General features: G+C 46.6%; 1 protein-coding gene across 1 annotated transcript in view; it reads right to left on the reverse strand.

Moving 5' to 3' along the window:
* The window catches only part of LOC108803431 (poly [ADP-ribose] polymerase 14-like), a 27,343-nt gene that overhangs the window by 8,447 nt on the left and 5,959 nt on the right, over positions 1-12,937 (reverse strand). Inside the window, exons 5-11 of the mRNA XM_018575273.1 lie at positions 12,171-12,374; positions 10,252-10,488; positions 5,515-7,775; positions 4,172-4,408; positions 1,573-1,794; positions 1,420-1,474; positions 46-168 (exon numbers count right to left, since the gene is read on the reverse strand). Coding sequence (XP_018430775.1) covers positions 46-168; positions 1,420-1,474; positions 1,573-1,794; positions 4,172-4,408; positions 5,515-7,775; positions 10,252-10,488; positions 12,171-12,374 — 3,339 coding nt within the window. The remainder of the gene's footprint in view (positions 1-45; positions 169-1,419; positions 1,475-1,572; positions 1,795-4,171; positions 4,409-5,514; positions 7,776-10,251; positions 10,489-12,170; positions 12,375-12,937) is intronic.

The raw sequence follows: 12,937 nt of genomic DNA on the forward strand, positions 1-12,937 counted from the left end.
TCTTATACCACAAATAACATTTCATATTTGTCGTTGTTTCTTTACCTGACGGGGAATTGGATAAGCTGACGATGACATCGGCCTTCGCCTTGCTTCTGTCTCCTCTCTTCACCTGAAGTGTGACGGATCCGATCTTCATCTCGTGCTCTCCCTGGGCTGACATTCGGACTGTTAGAGACACAGTGACAGTTAGCCCCGATGAGCCACAAAATGGCAGTGAGCTTAGAATGGAAAGTTCCGGAGTTCCTGCTGGTCAGTGAGACGATGATGTCATCGATGGCAGATCTGACCGCATCCTCTCCACTCCTGAGCTGAGCCAGCGGAGAACTTTCCAGTGTTATCTGATTCTCGGCCTCAGGATACATTTACTGACAATAGTGGAGGAACTCCGGAAACAACCCCAAATCAGGGACAGGAAGTGGTCTGGCTGTGTATTGTTTCAGGGGAGCAGAGACGGCACACTATACTACGGGGGAGCAGAGACTGCACACTATACTACGGGGGAGCAGAGACTGCACACTATACTACGGGGAGCAGAGACGGCACACTATACTACGGGGGAGCAGAGACTGCACACTATACTACGGGGAGCAGAGACGGCACACTATACTACGGGGGAGCAGAGACTGCACACTATACTACGGGGAGCAGAGACGGCACACTATACTACGGGGGAGCAGAGACGGCACACTATACTACGGGGAGCAGAGACGGCACACACTGTACTACGGGGAGCAGAGACGGCACACTATACTATGGGGGAGCAGAGACTGCACACTATACTACAGGGGAGCAGAGACTGCACACTATACTACGGGGGAGCAGAGACTGCACACTATACTACGGGGGAGCAGAGACTGCACACTATACTACGGGGGAGCAGAGACTGCACACTATACTACGGGGGAGCAGAGACTGCACACTATACTACGGGGGAGCAGAGACTGCACACTATACTACGGGGGAGCAGAGACTGCACACTATACTACGGGGGAGCAGAGACTGCACACTATACTACGGGGGAGCAGAGACTGCACACTATACTACGGGGGAGCAGAGACTGCACACTATACTACGGGGGAGCAGAGACTGCACACTATACTACGGGGGAGCAGAGACTGCACACTATACTACGGGGGAGCAGAGACTGCACACTATACTACGGGGGAGCAGAGACTGCACACTATACTACGGGGGAGCAGAGACTGCACACTATACTACGGGGGAGCAGAGACTGCACACTATACTACGGGGGAGCAGAGACTGCACACACTGTACTACGTGGGAGCAGAGACGGCACACTGTACTACGGGGGAGCAGAGACCACAAACAATACTACGTGGGAGCAGAGACGGCACAGTATACTATGGGGGGGGCAGGTATTTTGCATTATATATACTGTATATGAAAGTCACTTACCTTTCCCGGCTTCCTTGTGGCTCCCGATCTTTTTTTCAAGTTCGGCTGAGAATGCCTAATGACGGAATAGAAGGGATAGGAGGGTTTTGGTATAAGAAGGTCGATATTTTTATGTCCCCCCCCCACCTGTAGCAGATATTCGGGTTTTGTTACCGTTATGGTTTCGGGGTCTTTGGGGTGCAGCATGAAGTTCACCTCCTTCACATGGACCGGTTTGGTTTTGCTGCTGAAGTTGAGAACTTTTTCAAACATTAGAGCAGCAACAGCAGGTCTGGGAAACCCGAGAACTCCGGTCCCGACCGCCGGGAAGGTTATAGATCCCTTCTTCCTCTTCTCTGCCTCATGCAGACACTTCGTCACAATGTCACCTAAAATCTGTTGAATAGAATGCTGCTATTAGCTGATGTGTAACCATAATAATAATAATATATAAATGTTCATTTTGATCCTGACAGAAATGGCGTATCCTTGCCACTTCCTGTGCATTGGATTAAAACCTCAATGTTATCAGCTTTCCCAGCTATCTTCTGCCAACTACAAAACACCTCCACCTGTGTAATGAAAATGAGGAGTGGGTGTTTGTAGTCCAAATCATGAGATAAGTCTAGGATGCTCCTCCAGCGATAGAGTTCAGTGAGTGAGTGTTGTCAGTGGCGTCACAAGGGGGGTGCGGCTCGCAACCGGGTGACACCAAAATGACTGACAGTCATTTTGGTGTCATCCCCCCCCCACCGCCTCTGAAAAGTCGGGCGCCCGGCAGGTATCAGAAGATCGACGCGCGTGCGCGATGACGTCATCGGCGAGTGGGCGGGGTGACACCCGGTAACCGCTCCGGGTGTCACCCAGCCTAGGGACGCCCCTGAGTGTTGTCACCCTAGGACAGGAAGTGTGTTACTGGCAGGATCACTAGGTGGAAATAAAAGGGAAAAATCCTGAAAAAAAGACAACTGCAGCCACGTGCAGTCTGGGTTTCTTCTCTATACAGGAGGGTGTACACATTGTGGACCCCCCTGTTGTAGTTACTTAAAGGAGAACTATGAGGGGGGTGATTTTCACTCAGCCTCATAATCTGAGCCGACCGATGACAATGAAACTCACACGCCGGCTCAATAGATCGGGAAGTGATAGAACACATACCGGCGCTCGCTCACTTCTCGATCATGTCCCTGCAGAGAGCGGTGACTGTCACTCACGGCTCCCCGCAGGGATTCCCCCCTCCCCGCTCTGATCCTCCAGCGCTGACTGGCGGATCGGACGGGGGGGGGGGGCGGGTACAGCTGGCTCTGCCTCTAGATAGGCAGAGCCAGCTGTCAATCACGCAGCTGGGTGGATCCAGAGAGATTTGTCGGAATCCGTTCCGGCTGCGGCGTCTCAGTATACCGCGAGCTGTAGCTCCCTATATACTGAGCCTAGGGTGACGGGAGGACGCTAGTTTGTGTCCTCCCGTTACCCTGAGGAGAACTATGGGGAAAAACACTGACCCCATAGTTCTCCTTTAATCTCACTGTTGGTGTGTTGCCATTTTATATGCAGTTTTAACATCTCTATGCCGGTGATTTGACAACCATTCCCACCCTCAGTCATGTGAATCAATGTATCACCACCCAGGCAGACACAAAGGATGGGATTATGGAAGTAGAATGTGGGGTTCCTCAACGTTCACATCTCCATTCCTGTTCTCAGACAATCAACATCTACACATTCCATGGTGATTGGAATGAAGTGTCTGTACTATCTGTGTGGATATACATGCCCGGTTATGCTCCTGGTATGGTGGGGGTATAAATGCCCGGGTATGTTCCTGGTATGGTGGGCATATAAATGTTGGGGGTATGTTCCTGATATTGTGGGGATATAAATGTTGGGGTATATTCCTGGTACGGTGATAATATAAATATTGGGGTATATTCCTGGTATGGTGGGGGTATAAATGTTGGGGTATGTTCCTGGTATGGTGGGGGTATAAATGTTGGGGTATGATCCTGGTATGGTGGGGGTATAAATGTTGGGGTATGTTCCTGGTATGGTGGGGATTCAAATGTTGGGGTATGATCCTGGTATGGTGGGGGTATAAATGTTGGGGTGTGTTCCTGGTATGGTGGGGGTATAAATGTTGGGGTATATTCCTGGTACGGTGATAATATAAATATTGGGGTATATTCCTGGTATGGTGGGGGTATAAATGTTGGGGTATGTTCCTGGTATGGTGGGGGTATAAATGTTGGGGTATGATCCTGGTATGGTGGGGGTATAAATGTTGTGGTATGTTCCTGGTATGGTGGGGTATAAATGTTGGGGTATTGTTCTGGTATGGTGGGGGGATAAATTCTGGGGTATATTCCTGGTATGGCGGGGGGTAAAATGTGTACTGGAATGGTGGGGTATAAATGTTGGGGTATGTTCCTGGTATGGTGTGGGTATAAATATTGGGGTATGTTCTTGGTATGGTGGGGTTATAAATATTGGGGTATGTTCCTGGTATGGTGGGGGTATAAATATTGGGGTATGTTCCTGGTATAGTGGGGTGTAAATACTGGGGTATGTTCCTGCTATAGTGGGGGTATAAATGTTGGGGTATATTCCTAGTGTAGTGGGGGTATAAATACTGGGGTATGTTCCTGGTATAGTGGGGTATATATGTTGGGCTATATTCCTGGTATAGTGGGGTGTAAATGCTGGGGTATGTGATTAATACTCGCTCCACCATGACCTGGACACATGAGAACCTTCACAGATATATTTGTATTATTACCTTCTCAGAAGAACCACTTCCACCATCCCACTCTGGAACCACAACATGGATAACAGTGTCACAGGACAGGTTACAGCCGTTGGTAATGAATATGGAGCCGTCTGCCACCTCCTTCCCCTTGCTCTCCGTATCCAGAAGATTCTGGAGGTTGTCTCCGGCCTTCCTGAACAGAGCCTTAGATACGGCTCCAGAACGAAGATCGAGGTCCTTCCCCACACTGTTCACAACAACATCGGCCTACAGAAGGAAACAACATGACTATTGTACTGTGATAGCTCAGAGCAGACTCACTCCTGACCCATTAATGGTCACCTAGAAAAGAGAAGTTGCAGATATAAATGTTGTCACCAGAACTTCCGGGGGGCTGTGTTTATTTTGTGTGGAAGTATAATAATGAGGGTTAAATTGGATGAACATTTTTGAAGCTGAACCCCAAGGATGTGTTAAAAGTACACAACGTGCATCTGCTCCTTTATATTACAATCACAGGATGAGACATGTCCTGGACCAAGATGTATTATTCATCTGCAATTTAGCCTGAGGAGGGGGGGGGTGAGGGGGGTGATAAGGCCCCTGTGACAAGCAGGATGAAAAGCCCCCAGTGTGATAGCGTAGTGCAGGTGACAGGTTCTCTTTATGGAGATATCAGGGGTCTGTTGGACCACCTAATGTCACTTCTAAACTCCATTGACAATCTGTGCTCCATTAGCTTTGGAGGGGGCCAGGCAATGACAAACTTTGAAACCAGAATATCTGTAAAAAATAAGTCAAGGCAACTGGACTTGCTGTATTTTTCTTGAAGACGTTTCACTGGCCATCAAGAAAAATACAGCAAGTCCAGTTGCCTTGACTTATTTTTTTACAGATATGCCATGTGACCCGGATGAATGAGAACCTTCACGGACATTTTGAAACCAGAAGTCACATAAAGCTGATTGCTTCCAGGTTGACAGCAGCCAGGGCGAGGGGGATCAACGAGTGGACATTTGCTGGGCTCCCTCCACCCTCCCTGCTAACACTCACCATGGAGGTTCCTGGCACCCAGGAGGAATGGTTGAGCTTGGGATACATGGTCTCAAGTGGGGGGTGGGGGGGCATCAGTTACTTTACCACACACAGAGAAGTGATCAGATGACTTTACAGTTGCTCAAATCACTTCCAGTAAAAAGTTGATGGCACTATAGCAGCTAGGAGTTTGTTTACAGACGCATGCTACAGCCAATGTATGACATATCGTGGTGGCAGCAAAAGGGGTCATTTGCCTGTTGCTCACTTAAAAACACCATCTAAAGCGACTCTGTCCACAGGGTAACAAGGCCCATGTTGACCTGCATAATACTTACTGTTGTATCCTCAATATTGCCTTGTATTTTATTGACGCGCACTCCTTCTTTAGTGACCACCCTAGTAAGGTCACCTTTTCCCATTGTGTCCTCTCTCTTCTTCTTGTGATACTTTTTCTTTGATTTCTTTGGGGTGACCTCCATGATCTCCTCTCCGTACTCTTCCTTCAGGGCTTTGGTTAAAGCCTTTAGGATCTGGTCATCGTTGTCTACAAGATGGATGTTTTTGATGCTTGTGATGGCCTCTTCTTGGTTTTCTGTGTATAGTTTGATGGATTTTGGAATATTTTCCACGCACATGTCTGCAGGAATTCCAGAGACTACGAAACTCTGCACAGAAATTGCAGCAGAAGTGAGACCGTTCTCTTCAGCCACCTTCAAGCTGCAAGTTATCGTTTTCCGTAGAAGACGCTCAGATTTTGAATCTGCCTTTCCACTCCATTTAGGACCGACGGCATGAATCACGTTCTCACAGGGCAAACTAGCGGCACCTGTAATGACACACTCCCCCGGCTCCAGCTCTCCTTCTTTCTGAACAATACCTTCACATTCTTTTTGAAGTTTGGGTCCTGCTGCTTTCAGCAAATCCAGTGCTGGTCCCCCAGTGGGCTTTAAATCCCTATTTGATGCAATAATGATGACATCAGCGCTGTGCTGGCACAGGTCACCCTTATATACCACCATTGTGACTTCATTTTGGAGGTTGACTTGGCAAAGAGGTTCACCTTGGTTAAGTTGATGGCCTGAACTTCTGCCATCTCCATCCTTCTGAAAATATATCACACAGCTGAATTTATTCTTTGCTGTTGTAATGTACATGTCTTCATTGTCAATACAGAATTTTTTGGCTCCGGGTTTATCAATGCTTAATGTGTCAGAATGAAGTGTAGACTCAATTTTTGTTACATAGTTTTCTGCCTCCTTTACATATATCTCTGTACCAGACAAAAAGATGATGTTCTGTTTCTTTACCACCTTCACATTCTGTAATATTCTTTTCCATTCCCGATTCTTTTCTTCCTCTATAAACTGCAGAACTGCCACTGACTTCAGCTTGATGTCCCTCGTCACGAAAGCATTCCTCTCCAGAAAGTCACGGATTTGCTGGTAGGCTTCTTCTGCCGGTAACGATAGACCAGCGATCACCACTTCAGTTCCATCCCCCACAGGGAACTCCTCTATGGAAACTTTCCTCCCCTGAGCGTTACACGATTCATTTAGAAAAATCTTTAAACTTCCCCACTCGGGACTGTGAGTGATAGTTTTATCCTCAACAGAAATCCGCTTACAGACCAATTCTTTCATCACGGTTTCCTCAGCGTTTCTCAGATCTTCATCAGAGTAACCAGTTATCATGACTGTATTGTCTTCCACCTGAAATGTTGCTCTAATGTTCTTACTTGTAAGAAGACTACATGACAGTTCTTCGTTGTCTGCTGCCATCAGAAACTGGATGATGTGTGGATCGAGGTGAATAGGTTTGGACCTCAGCTCTTGGAGAGTATTGAGAATTTCACATTTGGCAGTAAGCACTTGATCTTTTGGCCCATGAAGTTTGATTGTCTCAGAAGCTCCATCATAGCCAATCTTCACATGTGGACAATCTTCCAGGATGCTTTTCTCCAGACCATGTGCAAACATTACTTTATAAGCCGCGGGTTCAAGCCGCACATCTTCTACCACTCTGCTCAGTTGTCTAGTGGTTCCTTCTACTAGGTTTCTGAATATTGGCTCAATCTTCATAACTTCTTCTGAAATGCCCACAATATAAGCCTTTTCTGCACCTAAGACTGGTTTTATGAGGAGGCCATCATATGATGAACTGGATATTTTTTCTTTGATGGCTTCCCACACCGGCGGCTTCAGGTCACACTCTATGACTTTATACTTCGACATAAGAAGTGAGAACTGGGCGTTGACATTATTGCTCCAGGTCGGTACTATCTTTGCCAGGGTGCGTAGATGTGTGGAGAGGTTGCTGGGAAAAGACAGTGTAATGACAGGGTTGTGGTGGCCTGGATCTGGCCATTCCACGTGGCAACAGTGATCTGCCATTTGCTTCTCCATATTTTGTTTTAGTTGTGCCGTGTTATAGATAAACTCCAGTACATGTGCGCTGATGGGGTATTTTACAGGGCCAGGTGTCGTGATATGCGCTTCTCTCTTTCCGTACAGCCATTGTCCAATGGACGGGTAATACGGGTAAACTGATAGGGCCGAGTTGTCAAATGTATGCTGCTTTGCCAGAACTGTCTTTACAACTGCAAGAAATAGACAAACATTGTATTAGTAACAGAAACGGTCTCATTAAAAGGTTCTTGTTTTCCTTACCACCCGAGCAGTTTTCTCCCTTCATGTCTCTAGTGTGGTATGTTGGAGAACATCTTTTTATTCAGATAGTTTTTGGCCATGACCTCTAAACCATTTACAACTGAAGCAAATAATTAACTAAAACGGATAACCTCGTTGGGATCTTAGATTTTTTTTAGAATCCCGTGTGACTGAAATGATGTGTTTGGGTATGCATGATATTATGAACCATGTGGCAGGATGGTTTTGGTCTAAACTGATAGTATGCTGGCTATATAAGGGGGCACCTTTTAATGGTGCAGCACAAACTCTGATATTGGACTGTTGTCTAAATTAAAGGAGAACTATGAGGTCAGGGCTTTTCCCCATAGTTCTCCGAAGGGTAACGGGAGGACACAAACTAGCATCCTCCCATCACCCAAAGCTCAGTATATAGGGAGCTACAGCTCGCGGTATACTGAGATGCTGCAGCTGAAACGGATCCCGACAATTATGTCTGGATCCGCCCAGCTGCGTGAGTGACAGCTGGCTCTGCCTATCTAGAGGCAGAGCCAGCTGTACCCGCCCCTCCCCCGTCCGTTCCGCCAGTCAGCGCTGGAGGATCGGACAAGGGAGGGGAGAATCCAGTCACTCCCCTGTCATGGCTCTCTTCATTGACAGGATCAAGAAGTGAGCGAGCGCCGGTATGTGTTCACTCACTTCCCGATCTACTGAGCCAACCTGTGACAGTCTCAGTGTCTCAGATTATGAGGCTGAGTGAAAAGCACCCCCCTCATAGTTCTCCTTTAATGTAAACTCACAATCTTCCCAGCGCAAATGAATCACAGAGCATGCCTTCCTCCTTAATTGATTACAGCGGTGCCCGCCCCTCCCCCGTCCGTTCCGCCAGTCAGCGCTGGAGGATCGGACAAGGGAGGGGAGAATCCAGTCACTCCCCTGTCATGGCTCTCTTCATTGACAGGATCAAGAAGTGAGCGAGCGCCGGTATGTGTTCACTCACTTCCCGATCTACTGAGCCAACCTGTGACAGTCTCAGTGTCTCAGATTATGAGGCTGAGTGAAAAGCACCCCCCTCATAGTTCTCCTTTAATGTAAACTCACAATCTTCCCAGCGCAAATGAATCACAGAGCATGCCTTCCTCCTTAATTGATTCCTCCTGATCACACTGGGGCAGCTCCACAAGGCAGGAACCTTAACATCTATAGAATGACAAAAAAAGGAGAGCGCTCTCTTTTTTGTCACTCTATACTATTGTCTAAATTAGCATATACTTGTAGACAATCAAGAGCAGTACCAAGTTTTACTTCTACTGAATATCACTATGTTTCATACATGGGTGGAGAGCCAGGACAGCCTCCCACTCTCCAGCGCCCAAAGCGGGTGCCTCTGCTGCCATTGTTTCCACTGAGCCCTGCCCAGAGGAGGAGATAAGTGCTCCTATGTTTCCTACACAGTTCCTTCACAGATAAACATACCTGGTGCGGACCCCTCGTCTAATCAATTCTTACTTCCTGACATCCAGCTACCCAAAGGAGATTTCTGTACACATATCCATCTCTTCCTGCAGTGCCATCCAGTACATCCCATTCTTCCCCAGCTCTGGTTCTATCAATACCAGCTCACGCCTCCTACTAGTGGACCAAAGCCTCAATAGGTGAGTATGCTGTTATGGACCTGGCTGTGATTTAATCCTTTTCTCACTACATGTTTGAAATTCCAGTTAATGGGGCAGTGCACCCAAACCTGGTCATTGACAGGTCTATTCACTAAAGGGTGAAGAGTTTGGAGAAGTGAACAATCTAGGACAACGTAGCTGAGCTGGAAAGTGAGCTGAATTGGATAATTTTTCCAAATCAGCAATTTTGGCCTAAATTCTTCACTTCTCCTGCCTTCTCCAAACCCTTCACCCTTTAGTGAATAGACCTGTTAGTTTTTGCTAGTTGCAGGAATAAAAAAATATAATATTCTGGTGACTGTATGAAGATTTTTTTATGATATTATTCAACAAATGAATTGCTGCATACAACAACATTATTTTGGTAATGATCCTGAAATGAAATTATTAATAATAATAACAATAATAGTAAAGAAATGAGGATAATTGTGTGGTTTTCTCTACCATTAGTGGTCAGAAATTACCCTTTACCTTGGGCGTCAGTGACAAGTTGCCCCCTTGTATTGATGGTTAGTGTAGGTGGGAGGTCAGTTCACATCTGGACACTGCTGAAGGAACCTCTATAAACCTCAGGAGAAACCCTAGAGTGTCATGGAACCATGGCTAAGAAAGGCTGGTCTAGATGAACCTACAGCTTGTAGGTTTCCTGTGGTGCCTTCAGATTATTGTGACTAAGACAGGAGCCTCTGTAGACTATCTTTTTGTACAGGAACAATATATAACTTTAAACACACAGACTGAAAGCTTTTACCTTCAGCACTAGAGAATGTAATGATGGCAGCACCTTCTTCCAGTAACATCTCTTTCTTCTCTATCGGTCCACCTCCATGCTTCACACTCTCAAAGTAAAGTTCAAAGTAGCCCTCCGATGTGCTGGCCGGGAGACCCTCCACCCTGATGCTCCTGGTTTTCTCCAGATATTTAGCTCTCATGTTTTGCTGTTTGATTCTTGGACTTCCAGAAAACCTTCCAATGAAGTCTGGAACATCTGTGAGAAGACAAATCACAATCAGCTATACAAATGAATAATATGTGCAGACATTTTGTTTTTCTCTTTGGAGTACAGTGGAGAAGCACTAGAACTTATATTGCCAATTAACAAAATAAACCACTAAGGGTGCAGGACAAGGACTGCCAATCAAACTACTACAGACTCAGCTGTCCACGAAACAAATGTACAAACACATCAAAATGTATCCCTAAACCCCAAATATCATATAAAATCACAACTCAACCACAAAGTATGATTGTATGAACACCCCTCCCATGGGATACCCCTACACTTAAAACATGTAAAAACTGTTGAAAACAAACCCACCAGCATGGTTCCAAATATATCAAATATTATCCAGCTCACAAAGGGGACTTACAATGAGCCCTTGCACATTTTTAATGCATTCAATGAATGTGCCTCAAATCGCACACATGGCACGCTTTCACAGCATGCTTAGGTGTGAACAGGGTCCAAAGGTGGGATCATACCAGATACCTTGACAAGGCAATTCGCATTGCATGCTGCTGGGGCGGTAAGCGCTCAGAAAAATACTGCGTGTAGTACTTTTTTTCAGTGCAGCGAGATGGGACACGGCACAACCACCTCACACCAGAGTGCCAGATTGATAACCAGTAGGGAGAGGTATGCGGCCCGCCTGGAGATAGTGGGTGAAGGCTTTCAGGGTGGCGTGGGAGGCTGGACTCAGAGAGAGGGAGGCAGGCAGCCTCTGAATAAGAGGCAATTTTAATAAATTATGCAATATGTTTTACTGTAATAATTTGCAGATATTATCGCGGCTGTCTATGGAAACCTTTCATGCAGAGTAGCTAGTGATGGCAATCATTGGCCGGCTATGTCATGGTCAATGTCTTCTGCTCCCAAACATCAGTGATGCAAAACAAATGGCAAACGCACTCATCAATGTGTCGCCATCTCTAAGCAAGGTGCACATGGAAGGGCTTTATACAGTACAACAGCACAAAGTTTCCCAGCACACTCACAAGCCATTTGCCATTTGTTTTGCTTGACTGATTTGGTGCAGTGACGCATACGGGGGTCTCAGCTGCCGTTGTGATGTGCGGGGGTCCCTTGTGCGTTCCTGCGCCTTTAAGAAGGTTGGGCTTCCTCCTGACAAACCTGCACCCAATTTAATCTTTTGCTACATGTGCTCCAAGATGGAGACTCTCATAAATTAGAGTTAGGACCGCACTATATAGAGGTGCCTTGGCGCAGCTGTGCGGCTTTCACATTTTCTGCAGAAGATGTGTATCTAAACCTCTGTTTTTAAAATTAGCGGTGAGACAAGTTTTTTTGCATGTTGGCTGGTGAGTGTGCGGGGAAACTTTTTGCTGTCAAACATCAGTGATGTCTTCACAGACACTGACCATGCACTAGGCTGTGATTGTGTATGCATATGTGAAAGTGTTCTCCTCCAACTACCTATCTGACATCTGTGGGCAGCTTTTCCTTTGTAATCTGGAAGAGCGCCACAAATCTTGGCTTGTTGTATGAGTGGATGTCTGCACTCTCACTGTAGTAAAGGGTCTTTGTTTTTGTCCGGCCTTAAAACTTTTTTTTTAATGCTAAGGGATGAGCTTTGTAGAATGGCCCCCTCAGTGGGGGAGATGTGTGTGTATCGCGTCTTTCCCAGGAGCACAATGAACCAGATATCTCACCGTTTTCAGAATTGAAGGTAACAACAGCAGATTTGATCTCCGGAATCCTTTCGACATAGAAGTCTGTGTCCTCGTTCTTTTCACTGATATTCTCCACCAAGAGGTTCAACATCTCAGGAGTGCAGCTGTCCTTGAGGTTCTCAATCAGAACCACAGAGGACGTGGGGCACTGTGTCGCCTCATCATCTTCTCTGCTGGGGTTCTCTGTAAAAGGCAAAGAAGTAGTGACAACCCCCAACATGTAAAGCCTTTTCCTGGTCTCTACTGTTGCCAGTTACAACTTCCTAAAAACAATGGACAGCGGGCAGCCATGGACACATGACCCAAATAAAAGAAATACTTCTAAGGAAAGAGCTTTCTATAAATATGTAAGTTTACATTTGTGTCTATGGGTGGGGGCAAGCACTGAGAAACATCTGAATAGGTTGGCACTATATTGTGGCCTGGCGTGGTAGAAGTTGGGTAGGTTGGTGGAAGTCTTTGTGCTGTTTGGTGAAGTTTCATATGACTTTTGTTATCTCGTACGCACCATTTCATCCGCATCAGACAACCACTGAGGGCTTGTTCACACCAAGCGCATTCCAGGAGCAGAGCGGAGCAGTTATAGACCGGATCAAAACTGCGTCCAATGTATTCCAATGGTATTTTGGGCTGTAATTCACACCGCAGCGTTCCGTTCCAGAGCATGTAAAAAAACGGCAGCAAGCCCTATTTTACCTGCCCCCCCCCCCCCGCGTTTTACGGGGTCCCCCCCTTCTCTCGCGCCG

The sequence above is a fragment of the Nanorana parkeri genome, unplaced genomic scaffold (genome assembly GCF_000935625.1).
Source record: "Nanorana parkeri isolate BGI_ZX_2015 unplaced genomic scaffold, ASM93562v1 scaffold3724, whole genome shotgun sequence".
Lineage (NCBI taxonomy): Eukaryota > Metazoa > Chordata > Amphibia > Anura > Dicroglossidae > Nanorana > Nanorana parkeri.